This window comes from Mastomys coucha, chromosome X, assembly GCF_008632895.1.
Source record: "Mastomys coucha isolate ucsf_1 chromosome X, UCSF_Mcou_1, whole genome shotgun sequence".
NCBI classification, from domain to species: domain Eukaryota; kingdom Metazoa; phylum Chordata; class Mammalia; order Rodentia; family Muridae; genus Mastomys; species Mastomys coucha.
In genome coordinates, this window is record NC_045030.1 from 111465973 (window position 1) to 111481154 (window position 15182).

Below are 15182 nucleotides of genomic sequence, written 5' to 3' on the forward strand. Positions count from 1 at the left end.
CACTTATTAGTGAGTACATATCATGCGTGTCCCCATGTCTGAGTTACCTCACTCAGGATGATATTTTCTAGTTCCATCCTTTGCCTGCAAATCTCAGGATGTCCTCATTCTTAATAGCTGAATAATATTCCATTGTGTAAATGAACCACATTTTCTGTATCCATTCTTTCATTGTGGGACATCTGGGTTGTTTCCATCTTCTGGGTATCACAAATAAGCTATGAACATTGTGGAACATGCGCCCCTGTGTCATGGTGGGGCATCTTTTGGGTATATTCCTAAGAGCGATATTGCTGGTTCTTCAGGTAGATCTATTTCCAATTCTCTGAGGAACCGCCAGACTGATTTCAGGGTAGCTGTACCAGTGTGCAATCCCACCAGCAATGGAGGAGTGTTCCTCTTTCTCCTCATTCTCACCAACATGTGTTGTCACCTGAGTTTTTGATCTTAGCCATTCTGATTGGTGTAAGGTGGAATCTCAGGGTCATTTTGATTTAATTTCCCTCTCACCTCTCTTGTGTGTGTATGTGTGGGGGGTGTAATTGATTTCTATATAACTTTTTCAAACAATTATCATTATTATTATTATCATTACTACTACTACTACTACTACTACTACTACTATTTTAGTGCCTCTCTATGTAGTTTTGGCTGGCATCAAATTCACTTTCTAGACCAAGTTGGCCTCAGACTCAGAGACAGCAGCGTGCCTCTGCCTCTGCCTCTGCCTCTGGCAAGTGCTTAATTAAAAGCATATCTCAGAATGACTGGCTCTTGAAACTTTTTTGTTAGTTATCCCTTCCCCTACCCTCTCCTCTGCCTTATTCTTCCATTCCTTTCTCTACCTAAACCTGCATTCCTGTTATTCCTCAGTTCATATAATCTGTGCTCCACTATTCCATTCTCTTAAGATCTTTCTCTTCTCTCTGGTCTTTTCTGGTTTCCTAGATTCCACAAGTACTCCAAGGTAAGACTGCAAATCTCAAAATATTAACGGTATCCTTGAAATACTCCAACCTTTAAGTAGATTGGTGAAGATAAGAAACTAATAAGGGTAATTTAGAGATAAACAATAAACTAGAAAAATATATAAATAAAAGAATGTTCTGGAAGCCAAGTGAAAATTCAATGAAGGAAGAGTGGTCAGCTATGTTAAAATGAGAGCTTAGGTTGCCTTTAGCACTATGAGGCTAGGGATAAGAAATGAATTATTATTTCATAGCAGAGAATGAGACAGTTACAGTTCTAAACCTTTGAAATATTGCTTTGTATTTCTCACAGTAATCTTGAGTAGTATGTAAAATTCTTTGTTTCTTAATGTAATTATGGAATAAAACTTCATATAAATATTCATTCATTTACTTGACACATGAATTTTTGTATTTATTATGTAAAACATGGGATTTTCAAACACATATCCATATAATTTTATTGAATCTAGTAATTATCATATACATGACCTCATTTTTTTGGATGAAAACGTATTTACTCTTAGTAATTTTCAAGATGATAATATACAATCATTAAATACATTCATCATGCTATATAATCAATGTTTTGTATTTACTCTGTATTTCAACCAATTTCTCAATATAATCCACATTTTAAAATCTCATTTCCCAGAAGCTGTATAAGAAAAGTCAATTTTAGTTGGAGAATATATTAATGCTATCAACCCCCTTAACCAAATCTATTTTACTTAACCCTGTAGAACTTCTCAAATTTAAACATGGTAGATAAATTACTAATTTCACTTACTTTTTTCTATCTCTCTCTCTGCTATATTTTATGTCAATTGAGCATATGAATAATTTTATTCTGTTTAGCAGTGTATCACAAATATCTGAATTAGTATTTAGCCCATAGTCAATACATGTTGAATGAGTTAAATATTATTGTAAAAGAGATAGTTCATTTGTGATTTACTGCTAGGTAAAGAAATATATTCTCAACAAAGTCTTTTCCAAGGATGAAATACGGGCAGGTAGATAAGATATCAGAAAATTGTTCTTCAGTCTCTTTAAATGGATGAAAGTACATTGCATACTAAAAGGCACATCTTATTAGTAGAAGACAATTAGGTTGTAACTGGCAGATATATTTTTTAAAGAATCACAGATAATTGGTGCTATAAAAGTTTATAACTATCTAGAAAGTTCCTTCATGTCAACCATGACAGTAATATTTAGTGTATTGGAACAACAACAACAAAAGGCCACAAGTAGCTTGCCTTACAGACTACCTGTATTGTACAACTGGGTAATCTCATATTGATCCTTTAGGAGGCAATATCCCTAAAGACACTAGCCCAGGAAACTTTAGTCACTTCCAGGGGACCATGAAAAAAATCCCATTCTCCTGAGTTCACCAAACCATAGACATTTCTATGTGGATGTATGCCATACTAGATTTTAGTCTATGCACCAGAAAAACATATTCACATTATTTGGCTGCATCCCAAGACTTCTGAAACATATGTAGTTCACAAATGAGTCACTTCTTTCAAAAAAAAAATAAAAAGGAAATTCTGGAGCCATGAGAAAGATGGGGGCAGACATATTTTTCTGGCAGCCTATTCTCTTCTCATGTTTCTTCTTGCATTTCTTGTGGTATGGTACATTTAGTTTGTTAACTTGTATTCTTTCCTGAAGAAGTTAGTGGGTGGGAGGAACATGGCCTGCCCGCTACAGAACTGGCAGCTTATACTGAGTATAAGTTTTTTTTTGTTTGTTTTTTGGTTTTTTTTTTTCAGAAGCCAGAATGCTGGAATAGTCAAAGTATAATGTAGATAGAAGCAGTGCACAAAATGTGAATAGTTTTGAAAACACACTTAAGACAGCTTTTCCCTGTTCCTATGAACTAATTGTTGCATCTTCTTTTTTTTTATTAGATCTTTTCTTTATTTACATGTAAATTTCTCCATTCCCAGTTTTCCCTCCAAAAAACAAAGAAACAAACAAAAACAACCAAAACAAATCCCTGTTGCCTCCCTCTTCCCAATGCCTGCCACCCTGCCCTCTCCCACTTTCTGGCCCTGGCATTCCCCTACACTGGGGCACAGAACCTTCACAGGGCCGAGGTCCTCTCCTCCTATTGATGATTGAATTTGCAATCCTCTACTATACACATGCTGCCAGAACAATCAGACCCCTCCATGTGCAGTCCTTGGTTGGTGGTTGAGACCTTGGGAGCTCTGAGGGTATTAGTTAGTTCATATTGTTGTTTGTCCTAAGGGGCTACAAACCCCTCAGCTCCATTGATCCTTTCTCTAACTCCTTCACTTGGGAAGCTGAACTCAGTAATATGGATGGCTGTGAGCCTCTACATCTGTGTTAGTCAGGTACTGTCAGAGCCTCTCAGGAGATAGCTATATTTAGGCTGATGGTTAGGAAATCCTGAAATCCCACAGCTTTGGTATGATTTCTCAATGTGTCAAAACTTGTAGGTTTAGAGTACTTGCTCAAGTGGAAAAATGGGATGACATAAATCTCTGAAGAGATTAAGGAAAAGTCTCAAGGTTGAACAATGAAAGGTTTGATTCATTCATATGAGATAACTTGTATTCCCCTATTGTATGAAACATATATTTTATTCCTATCTAGATGTCCAAATTTTAGAGGCCGGTGGGGAGACTACTGGTACATGGGGGAGAAATGTGATCAACTCTGGAACACTCTGGACCTGGTTTTAGTAGCAACACTGCCTGGCATAGCACTCGCTATAATTGTTGGTGTGACAGTCCAGATTATCCATTACTGTAAAGGGAAGTCAAAGGAGAATGGAAATCATCACAGGTAAGAGATTTCTCAGTTCTTCGGAGAAAAATAGTATGTCTTTTCTCATTTTTTCTCTCTCATGTGACCAGTAAATGAATCAAGGAATAATGGATGCTACTTACTATACATATATTGCGTGTGTTTTCTTTCCTATCTATCAACACTCTAATTCAACATCAAGTTAGCATTGTCAAAATACACATATTTGGTTTAGGATTTCAGTACAGAAAAATATAAAAAGCCCTTCTCCAAATAAAAACCAAATCAACTGACAATATGTCCCATTTTGGTACTTTTTTCCCACCAACACAGTATTTGTATATACTACATATTCTTCTCTGGTAGTGTGGAAATATAGGCTAAAAGGTGGCTGTGCCATTCCATCCAGCTTCCTCATACTAGCATACTAGCAGGTAGGAGCAGTGCACAAAATGTGAATAGTTTTGAAAGCACACTTAAGACAGCTTTTCCCTGTTCCTATGAACTAATTGTTGCATCTTCATTCGCTGATGGTTAGGAAATCCTGAAATCCCACAGCTTTTGGTATGATTACTCATTGTGTCAAAACTTGTAGGTTTAGAGTACTTGCCAAGACAGCAAAGGATACATCTGATTGTCCTGGCTGCAATGACACTCTGTCTTATTTAACTAATTTTATCATCCTTAGGCTTTAATTTCCTCATCTACAAAATACCTCTATTTTGTTTATAATCAGGCCTACTCACTTCAGAGATGGTGAGGATAGCATTAAAGGCAACAATCAGGTACAGACTATTTATTATGCATAGCAAGATGAGTTACAAATGTTTCATGCCTAGTAATTCATTTAATCCTCTCAACAACTCTATAAAACATTGATGAGACTACTGAGGCATAGAAAGATCAAATAACTTGGACAAGATTGTGGTGTTGAGTCTGGTTACTAGGCGTAAATTTCATGCTGTGCTAACAGAATCCAATTAGCTAAAACAGTGTTAAAGTTGGTATGCCTTGCTGCATCACCTTGGTTTCTTTATGTAAAAGAAACTCCATCATTTATGGTTTTCAGTGCTTCTGAACTTTAGAACTATGAGGATTAAATATCAATGTATAATTTCATCAATTTTCTATCAGTTAATTAAAATTGTCGTCTATTTTACTTCATCATTTCTCCATGACAAGATAATGTTCCCTTTCTTCCAAGCATTATGAGGATATATTGAAATATTAGTTTCAAGTGGGAAGTGTCTGATACTGTTTGCCTCATATTGATAAGAGTTGGCTTTCAAATTCCAACAAAATCAGCATTTGTACTGTCATGGGTATTTGTCTATAGAAAGAGTAAGATTAAACTCACCAACCATTTTGTCATTTTAGAGTTCCAATCTTTACACCATTATTCCATATTCTTTAAGGTGTCATATAGTATATGTGTATACATGCATATTTATATGTTTATGTATGTGGTATATATAATAAATATTAACCAATATAATTTTGGAAATTGAAATTAATATGAAGAATTTTATATTATCAGTTAATATAAGCTGTAAATTCCTTGTGGCACTACCAAGCATTATAATTACAAGTAACACCTATGCAGGTCACTTTAAAAATATTCTCTGTAATCTTCCTATACCAATGTTCTTTGTTAGATTTATCATTTTTGTCTATGTGTCTGTGTGTCTGTGTATATCATGTTAGTGTAAACTCCTACGGAACCTAGAAAAAGGAATCTGAGACCCTGGCACTGAAGTTATAGACAGTAGTGAACTGCCCAACATGAGTACTGGGAACTGAACTTGGGTCCTTTCTAAGACTAGCAAGTTTTCTAAACCACTGAGCATTTAACTCCAGGCTCCCAATTTCAAAGTACTTATTCAATGAACATATATTCCAATTCTCTTTCTTTTAATAACTCTGTGATTTTGAGTAAATCAAAGCTCACTGTTTCCTCATTTATAGAAAGAGGATTTTCTATATCTTGTTTCTTCCTTATTCTGAGGTTTAAATGAACTAATTAATGATATTTAGAATGATTAACAAAACAGATTTTATCAAGATAGTAGTAGTCTTGACAAGACTGGAGGTCATTCATGGGTTTTCTATATAAATACTAAGCTACTCTATTTTTTCAACTTATTGTGATTTTTAATTTGAGTTTCTTCTTATAGCTCTTTTATTATCTGAACTGTGAATTGACAAGATAATTCTGACTCTACTCTGTGAGATTCTTTAAATTAGTGGAAAATGAAAAGATTATTGAGCCTGAGTAGGGTTAAACATCTCTTCTCCCACAAACCTCTAAATAGGTAGCTCAGGAAGTTTCCCCAGATTGTCTAGGCTAAGGGATTCTTATCTGTAAACTGAATTGAAAACACCCAATTAGCAAGCTCTCTGTAATATTTAAATGATGCAGTGAAATTCTTTGTGTAATATCCTGGCTTCTAAAATTTACTTTCAATTGCATAATAAACAAGATAAATTAATAGTTCCATAGGAAAATAGATGTATAAATATGTATATGTTAATATATGCAATAAAATTGTAGTGGTTGAGTCAATGTGGGAGAGATGTGGATACTTGCTAAAAATTTCTTTTGACTTTACAATATGCTTGAAGGTATTTACATAATAATGTTGTACAAAAACCGATGAAGTTAAACACCTTGATCATAAATTAGATTTGATAGATTGCAGCTTTTATCAATTCTTTTTCTTGAATGTAGTCTTAAAATTGAAGCATTTTATATGTATTCTCAAAAAATATTATTAAGACATTGGTTTATAACCAGTTATGGAAATGCTTTATCCTAACTGAATTGTATTTTTTTTATGTGCCAGAGAGGAGAGGAGTATGTCAGAACTTCGACCTCAGCATAACTCTCCATATGTTTTTGGTCCTGAAAGAAATCTTTCTCAACCTAATCAAAGAGAGGTAAGCACTGAAACTCATTTGTCAAATAAAGTAAGTTTACAGAAGACAGAAAAGAGAGAAATATCACAGAGAATGAAAACAGAGCTTTCCAATGTTAAAAGTAAATGTTATCAAAAATCAAGTTTAAACAGATATCAAAGGCAAGCTTGGAGAAAACTAAAATATGTAACAAAAAATAACAAAAGTTGCCAGAAGAGGGCGACAAAGATGAGTAAAATGCCAAGAATTTGGTCTAGATATTAAAATCTCATATTAGCAATACAGTTCCAATAGCACAGATCATTTAAAAGAAGTCATGTGGAAATCTTGGGCTCAGTGTACTTTAGGAACTGCTCTGAATAAAGAATAAAAAGGACCTTGCTATCACATTAGACCACAAATATAAGAGTGTCAAAACTATTGTTCTTCAAACAAATCACAAGATGCCACAAAGTCATCTTTGTTATCTTTTCTTTATGCTTAAATGTGCTAATAGCTATGTTTGTATTCTAAAGAAGTACAAATTGTATTGAAATTAAATAACTGCAAGCTCAGTATAGTTCTATTTCTGTGTCTGATCTGGTACCATCTTAATATCAAGGCCAGTTAAATATTGAAACCCTAAAAGGTTAACCTAAACGTTTGTCAAATGGAAGATTTGTGGTGAGCTATTTTCTATTTAAAATCAAATAAATTAAATATTTGAACTTTAAAATAACAGCATTAAAGATCTGTTCCAAAGCATTTTTCAAAAGAGATTAAACTGCTCTAGACAAACATGCTAATGTAAATATTGTTCATATCTCCAAAATGATATCCCCCAAACTGTCAAATGGATTTGGCTGGCTATTTTTCCCTTGAAGTGAGTTCTTGTTTTGTAGGAAGAAACTATGAATTAGAGAACCTAGCATGCAATAACACACTTTTCATTTTAATAATTCACTTGTTCTTAGCCTTTATAGTAACGTTTATCACCTATCTACTTTCCAAATCTCTGAATTGATTTCATTTTCTCTACTTTCCTCACATCTTTTTTTTTGTTTTAAAAAAGTGCTATGTAAACACTCTGAGTATGGGTAAAACTCATGAAGAGAAACACATGAGATGCCTATCGGGTAGGCAGTGTTTATTATACATAATTTTCCCTTCCTTTCTTTCTCTCTCTCTGTGGATAGATGCTTACTCTTGTTATGTCTATTTAAATATTTATATTCAAGTACTGTGATTAGTTTCTTGCCTGGGGAAGCCTCAAATGATCCACAATATCTGTCCCAAATCTAGCACAGTCTTCTCTTTTTAAAATTCTTTGCCAGTTTGGATACTTTAAAAAATAGAAATTGATTGCATCAGTTGGCTACTTAATAAAGAACTGGGAGACTTTCACAGACTTATGCTGTTTAGAAAATTGTCTAGACACTGAATAGCTCTTGGAGTGATGGATAATCTCACTTGTGCCCTGGAAGCCCAGTGCACATGTTGAAATACATGTATGTATCTATATTCACTATATAAAGAAATGTTTTGGAAAAAAAAAAGAAAGTTGTTTAGATACATTATGCTGTAATTGTACATTTAAAATATTGCCTTTGATAAAAATGACTTCTCAGATGCTAAATACCAAATTGTTTCTACTGAATTAAATATGGTTTCCATTGATAATTTCTTTTTTTCAGCTAATACAATATAAACACAAAATCCTTGAACTGTCTGCATTTTTTTCTATTTGACTTACTTCAATTTAAGAGTAAGATTTTGTTTTTGTTAGCTCTTCTCTAACTAACCCCACCCAATCTTTACATTTAGCATAAAGTGGTTTTCAAAGTTGTTATAATCTGACCATGACCATATAATTAGAAAGCTTAACATATTCTGACCCTTTGACAGCCAAGTGTGTATATGCTATATAACTTAGCCCTGCAGGAATTCACCACTGTGTTTGCTGGTTATTTGGGGATTTTATTCTGATTATAAGTAACTTTAATTTTTTTTTTTTGCCTTTTAAAATAAGCTTACTTGCTGGAGTCTTTGCCACAGAATAAAATTTACTAGAATCATTTTCATCCATGAAATGTTGTAGTAACTATACTGGGGCATATTATATTTATTAGAGCTTCAGAAAATGAATATGTTTTGATGACCATAGGATAAATAGTGATATAACTGAAAGACTAAAGCATAAAATAGCAACATTTAAAGTGAAATGGTCTCCCCAAAACCTTAAAGACAATAATCCAATTTTTAAAATTTGGTAGTAATACTCACAAGACATTCTCAGTTGCCAACTTTGTTATAGTTACAAATTGAGTAAATTCAAATTAAGAGATGATAAGATAAGCTCGGGAAATAATTTATCCTAGATAATTGTGGTTTGAAAAAAAATGGCCCTCATAGGCTCATAGGAAATGCCACTCTTAGGAGGTGTGGCCTTGTTGAAGTAGGTGTAGCATTGTTGGAGGAAGTGTGTCACTGAGAGTGAGCTTTGAGGTCTCAGATGCTCAAGCAAGGTCCAATATGTCATTCTCTCTTCCTGCTACCTGCTGATCTGGATGCAGAACTCTCAGCTCTTTCTCCAGCACTATGTCTGCCTGCACATTACCATGTTAAACCTCTAAAACTGAAAGCCAGTCACAATGAAATGCTTTCCCTTATAAGAGTTGCCATGGTCATGGTGTTTCTACACAACAATAAAATCCTAAGACAATAATATATGAAAATATCTAATTAAGTAAAGTACTCCTTATATACAAGATACTATTATTATGACTTACTTTCTCCTTAGAAGTCAATATTATTTCAAATAGTTAAGTAATCTTCCTCCATTATAAACAGTTCTGTGAAAATTTTCATAAATTCAAGATCATTGCTACATTTTCAATATATGATATCTGTATATGTTTGACATCAAGTACGTTATTAGCTATCATTTTATTGATATATTAATAGCTAAAACTTTATCTTTGTCACTGACCTAATTCAGAATTTCTAAAGAAGATTTATTACATAAATTAGCAAGGCAAAATAGTCCCTTTGCCATGTTATCTTCTTAGTCTTTCTTTCTTGAGTCAGGGTCTCACTTTGTAGCCTTGATTTGCCTCAAGTTTAAGGTAGTCCTCCTGTGTTGGGATAATAGTTATGAGCAACCATGCCTGTCTAAGATTATTTTTTTCTGTGGTTCAATATTTTACCTTAAAAGGCATTCTAGAAACACTGGCGAGTTAAGTTAATACTGAAAAGAAAATATGATTCTTCATATCTTTACTTTGTGTTGTTTGGTCAATAAAGAAACTGAAAAAAAAAATCACAGTGAAATTGTTAAAAGCATCAAAACCAATCTCCTGCTCTGGTGAAAGGCGAACTGTCTTATAGTCTTTTCTATTTTGGCAAAATTCTTCTTTTGATTAATTTATTTATTTATCCACTTTATATCTGGATTGTGGACCCCCACCGTCCTGCTCTGCACCCTTTCTCGTCTGAGAATAGGGAGCCATCCTCTGGGTATCACCCTACCCTGGCAGATCAAGTCACTGCAGAACTAAGCACATCCTCTCCCACTGAGGCCATAAACATATAATCTTAGCAGAAAACAGCAATCAGCCAAATTGGGCATTATGATTACTTCCGTTTTCATTTAAAACTCTATTTTTTTGTTTTGTGCAAAGATGGGCTTTGTGCCTTGAAAAAAATCGAGAATTTCCACATTAAAGGATTAATCCAGGAATTCATCAGGTAACGTGGTTAAAGACACTTGCACCAACCTATGGAGAAATGAGAGAACCAATCCTCTAGCAAGTTGTCATCTAACTTTCACATACTCCCCCACAGAAGTATACAAGTACATTTAATTAAAAATCAGGGCCTGCATTTATGTGTTCCCATGTTGTAATCACAAGAGAAAAGATAGAACATTGCTTAAAGGCATGCTCGTGGTGTAGTTAGAAATAAGCATTTCTTTGTTGATTTCACTTTTGAATCTTATGAGACTAAATTCATGATGAATATTAAAGTTTACCTATAAACATTTTATAGTAGTATCAACACATTATTTAGTTTCCAACTTTCAATAATGTTATTGAAATATGGTTAATGAAGGTAAATTTGTGATCTGAAACATCATTCAAATATTTCCATGTTTACAGATATTTCCCCTCCCAATGATTCTGTTCAATGAATAGTGTTTTCCTGGGGTGAGGGTTACACATGTAAGAATGTAAGTACCCTGAACTATACCAGAGAAAAATAGCGATTTACTCAGGAACTTTTACCACTGTTAAAGATTCCTGAATCAAATGGAGTTATTAGAAAATATATTACTATTCATCTAGGACCATGCTAAAAGCTGTTTTCCATGAACTGATAGTAAAAGTTGAAAAATTAAATCTGCTGTGTTAAGGCCACACATGATAGCTTAGTACTTTTCCCAGTTGCTATTTAAAACATCTGACTTTGTCACTGAGAGTCTATCCCTTAAGATAATTCCTCGCAATTTTTTTTTTTTTGCTAAATCAACAAGTAGATTTTCCCTTCAATCTCACCAAGGCAATTTCTGTAAGAAGACTTAAATAATGTTCCAGAACTCAAATTGATGAGTGTGCTTGGCCATGGCCTTTGTTTTTTGTTTTGTTTTGGTTGGTTTTTTTTTTTTTTTTTTTTGTTTTTTTTTTTTTTTTTTTTAAATCCCTACCTTAGGGGAACACGCAGTTTAGGAAACATGGGGTTAACTACTTTGATAGAAAATAAAACCAATTTCCTCCATATTATACATCTTTCCTTTAAAAACCAATGGTTAAACAGCACATGTTTACCATTTGAGGCTCTATTAAGAGAATATTATTGCTATGAACCCATCTTCCTAGAGGTGGTCCCTTGACTGAGTACATGAGGTTTTCACCATACCCTGAGATTATATTTTCTTGATCCCAGGGAGTTTTCTTTTAGGAGGCCTTTCCTGCTGTTTTATCATCTCCCTTACTTTACAGTGGTAACCTTAACTGCCATTATAGGATTGGGGCAATGATTTGATACGGCTTCTTCCAGCTGGATGGGGCATTGAGGACAGCTATTAGGGAATCCCTCCAGTGGGCCTATCTGAAAGACCATAAAAGCACACAATAGATTCATTTATCTTTTATTATTTCCTTTCTAGTATGTAACAAACATTTATTTTGCCATGAGTTAATAATAGAAAAAAAGTCCATCTTTAATTGACAGCACACAAATTTATTTGATGAATTAAAATTTTATTTTCAATGCTTAATTGCAGTGTTTTTTAAATTTCTTTCTATCTTCCAATAATATTTTCCCTATTTTATTTAGTTATGTTGTGAACACCTTTTAGAATTCTCCCTAGCATTTTTCTTAATGCTTTCATTTTCCCCCCTCTGTCCTTTTGCCAACCTGGCTTATGTAATATGTAATATGAATTCAATCTTCAAATAACAATTGTGCTAAATACTGACCTTGCCTCAATCATAGTACACAATGCTCACCGTAGCTTCAGAGGTGAGTCTGGAGCACCTGATACTGCAATTAGTAGCTTATGAACCCTTCCCCCAACCCCATGTCTCCTTACTCTTTCTTCAAGTGTCTGAGGTTTCCACAAGGTGTTGCTCTAGCCTGCCTAGCACTGGCTTGTGTAGTTAATGTCAGGGTGCAGTTTTACAGATAAACCTAGAGTTTGTGTTTCATGGAATAACATGGTAATGTATAAAAATATGAGCTATTGAGACAGGGGATTAGAACTTAACAACTTTTGAACAGTTAAAGTTGATTTGTTTTTTTGGGGGGTTGTTTTTTTGTTTTTGTTCTTTTGGTTGGTTTGTTTTTGTTTTTGTTTTATGAGACAGGGTTTCTCTGTGTAGCCCTGGCTGTCCTGGAACTCACTGGCTGACCAGGCTGGCCTCGAACTCAGAAATCCGCCTGCATCTGCCTCCCAAGTCCTGGGATTAAAGGCGTGCACCACCACTGCCAGGCTGGAGTATCCAGTTTTAAATTGACATTAAATTATGTTTTGGATATGAGATTGTTAAGGGAAATAATGGACTGATGCCTAGAGTATAGTTATTAATCTGCAAATGACATCTGTTACTATTTACAATGAGTGAGTAAAACTATTACATAGCACTTCTCCACAAGGAAAAGTAGTTTGCTGCATCCTCTTTGCATCCCAGAAGGCTATGAGTACTCACAGAATAATGGAAGAGCTCTGAGGAGCAGCTTTGTGTGGGCCAAATGTTCTTTGAACTAAAATGCAGTACATGGAAGAATGGGAAGGATGGGTTAAGTTATCTGTTAAAACTTTCTGTTTCTATCTTGGCAATTATTCTAGAATAAGCATGAGGTGTGGACCTAATTCTAGAAAGTCTATAATGAGATAAAGGACATTGATAGTACATTTGTCAAACCTTGCATCTCTATTCCAAAATAGTTTAATTAGTATCATATTTTAACTGCTCACTGCCTCAGCAAATTTGCTATCTTTCTGATATAAGCATGAACATATGAAACTAAATCTCTGCAGCTATCCTTATTAGATACCTTAATGATGCCATGAATGTACAACAAAAACAACCACAATTTGCTGCACAGTGGCAAGCAAGGTGGTTCACTGTGTAGTGCCTAGCACATAACATGTCATTCTGCCAATAAAAACATAATTACCTTTCAGATGTTGATGGAATATGATTTCTAACCAACTCCACTTCCATCCAATATAGTCCCTCCAGATTCAAAGGCACAGGATTAATGCTCTGTATCATTACTCCATGGAATTAAAATGGTAGATAATTCCTTCTAGATCTGAATTACAAAGGACCCAGTAATCAAAGACAGCAGTGTCAAGGGACAATTGGCTGGGGAAGTCCTATCTTTTATGACACAAGCTGGACAAAAATTAATTGTTAATTGGCAACAGCCTTTGAGGAAATATTATGGCACTATATATAGGAGCCATATGACAGTCTAGTAAAACTCAGGATCTTCAGCCTTCATTCATTGACAATCTCTGATGGAATCATGGCCTAAATTTTAATAAAGCTGGAAATATGCGACACCACCAATGACAGTAACACCTGTAAGAGAACCTTCCAAATATGCCTTAATTTGAATAAGTTATTATATTCCACTGAGATATGAATGCTGTTTCTGAGTGATTATTTACTGATGCCCATTAGCCTTCATGACCTCTCAATCTATCTGACTAAGATAATGATCTAATCATTATATCTAACCCCTAAAACTTTAGTTTCGAGTGGTCCTAGATAGTTCATCTTGGAGACTCAAAAATTAAAATAAAAAGTGCATTGTCTTTTATTATATCATAACCCTAATTTATGTTCTTTTAATTTTTTTCTAAAACTTTTATTCACAATAGTTCTTCCTTTCTCCACTCCTCTCAGCTCCTTCCCACCTCCCTTTTCCCCCAGATCCACTCTTCCTCCTGTTTCCTCTTCAGAAGAGAGCAGGCCTCCAACAGGCATAGTCACTAAGTTTACCAGTAGATGGCAGTGATTAACCTTTACATAGCTATCATCTCTCAGGTTTGAGGAAAGGTCTGTGTGAAACCTTGTTTTCATTTGACAATGGTATAGATAGTGCTTGTGATAACTTGAAATTTAAATTATATAAACATTCTTCTAAAGAAATTTAGAAAAGGTGAGATGGCTCACTGAGTAAAAGCACTAGATGCCAAACCTGACTACTTGAGTTTGATTTCTGGAACCCATACAGGAGAGAAATGACAACTGTGATTTTCCCTCTGACCTCCCCTGTGTGCCATGGCATACACACTGCTCATCAACCTCTCCACAGATACACATGCACGCATGCATATGCACGCTAGTGTGCACAAGCCCGTGTGTGTGCACACACACACATATATACATACACTCATGCATGCATGTTCACCCACAGAAGTAATTAAATAAATAAAGTGCTTCTTAATAAAACTAGCATGTTTATATTGAAACAGAGACTGCAGGATCAGGCAAAGGTAGTGACCTTGAGAACTTTAGGGCTCCATTTCTAAAGCTTTTGACTGCATACTGTAAACAACTTGCATTTTTGAGGCAGAAAACAAAAATCAACAAAAACAAAGCAAACCTTACCCAATATGTGGTTTAAATATTTTAACTGTTAAAGGTTGCAAAAGAAGTAATCTAACTGAATTGTGTGTTTGTATGTGCATATTCATATATATACTGGTGCAGGTATGTATACAAGCATGCGCATGCATGCATGCACATGCATGCATACATGTGTAAGAGTGTGAGGGGGTTGGGGGAGGGAAGATTGTGGAGGTCAGAAGACAATATCTGGCTACCATTCCTTACGCATCATGTATGTTGCTTTTAAGAGATGACTTCTCTCATTTGCCTGCAATTCAACAAATAGGCTATCATAGGCAGCCAATAAGCCTCGGGGAGCATCCTGCTTTTGCACCCCCAGACAAGAGTGACATGTGTGTCACCAATTCAGGCTTTGCTTCATGTATGGTTTTGGAATCAAATTCTGTTT

The 15182-nt window shown here is 34.7% G+C and overlaps 1 protein-coding gene across 2 annotated transcripts in view; it reads left to right on the forward strand.

Moving 5' to 3' along the window:
• Positions 1–15182, forward strand: part of LOC116094036 — a 52328-nt gene that overhangs the window by 13337 nt on the left and 23809 nt on the right. The window contains exons 3-4 of one of the 2 annotated variants that reach the window (XM_031376015.1): positions 3603–3794; positions 6599–6722. In XM_031376015.1, coding sequence (XP_031231875.1) covers positions 3603–3794; positions 6599–6722 — 316 coding nt within the window. The remainder of the gene's footprint in view (positions 1–3602; positions 3795–6598; positions 6723–15182) is intronic. The other variant, XM_031376019.1, reaches the window with a different exon arrangement.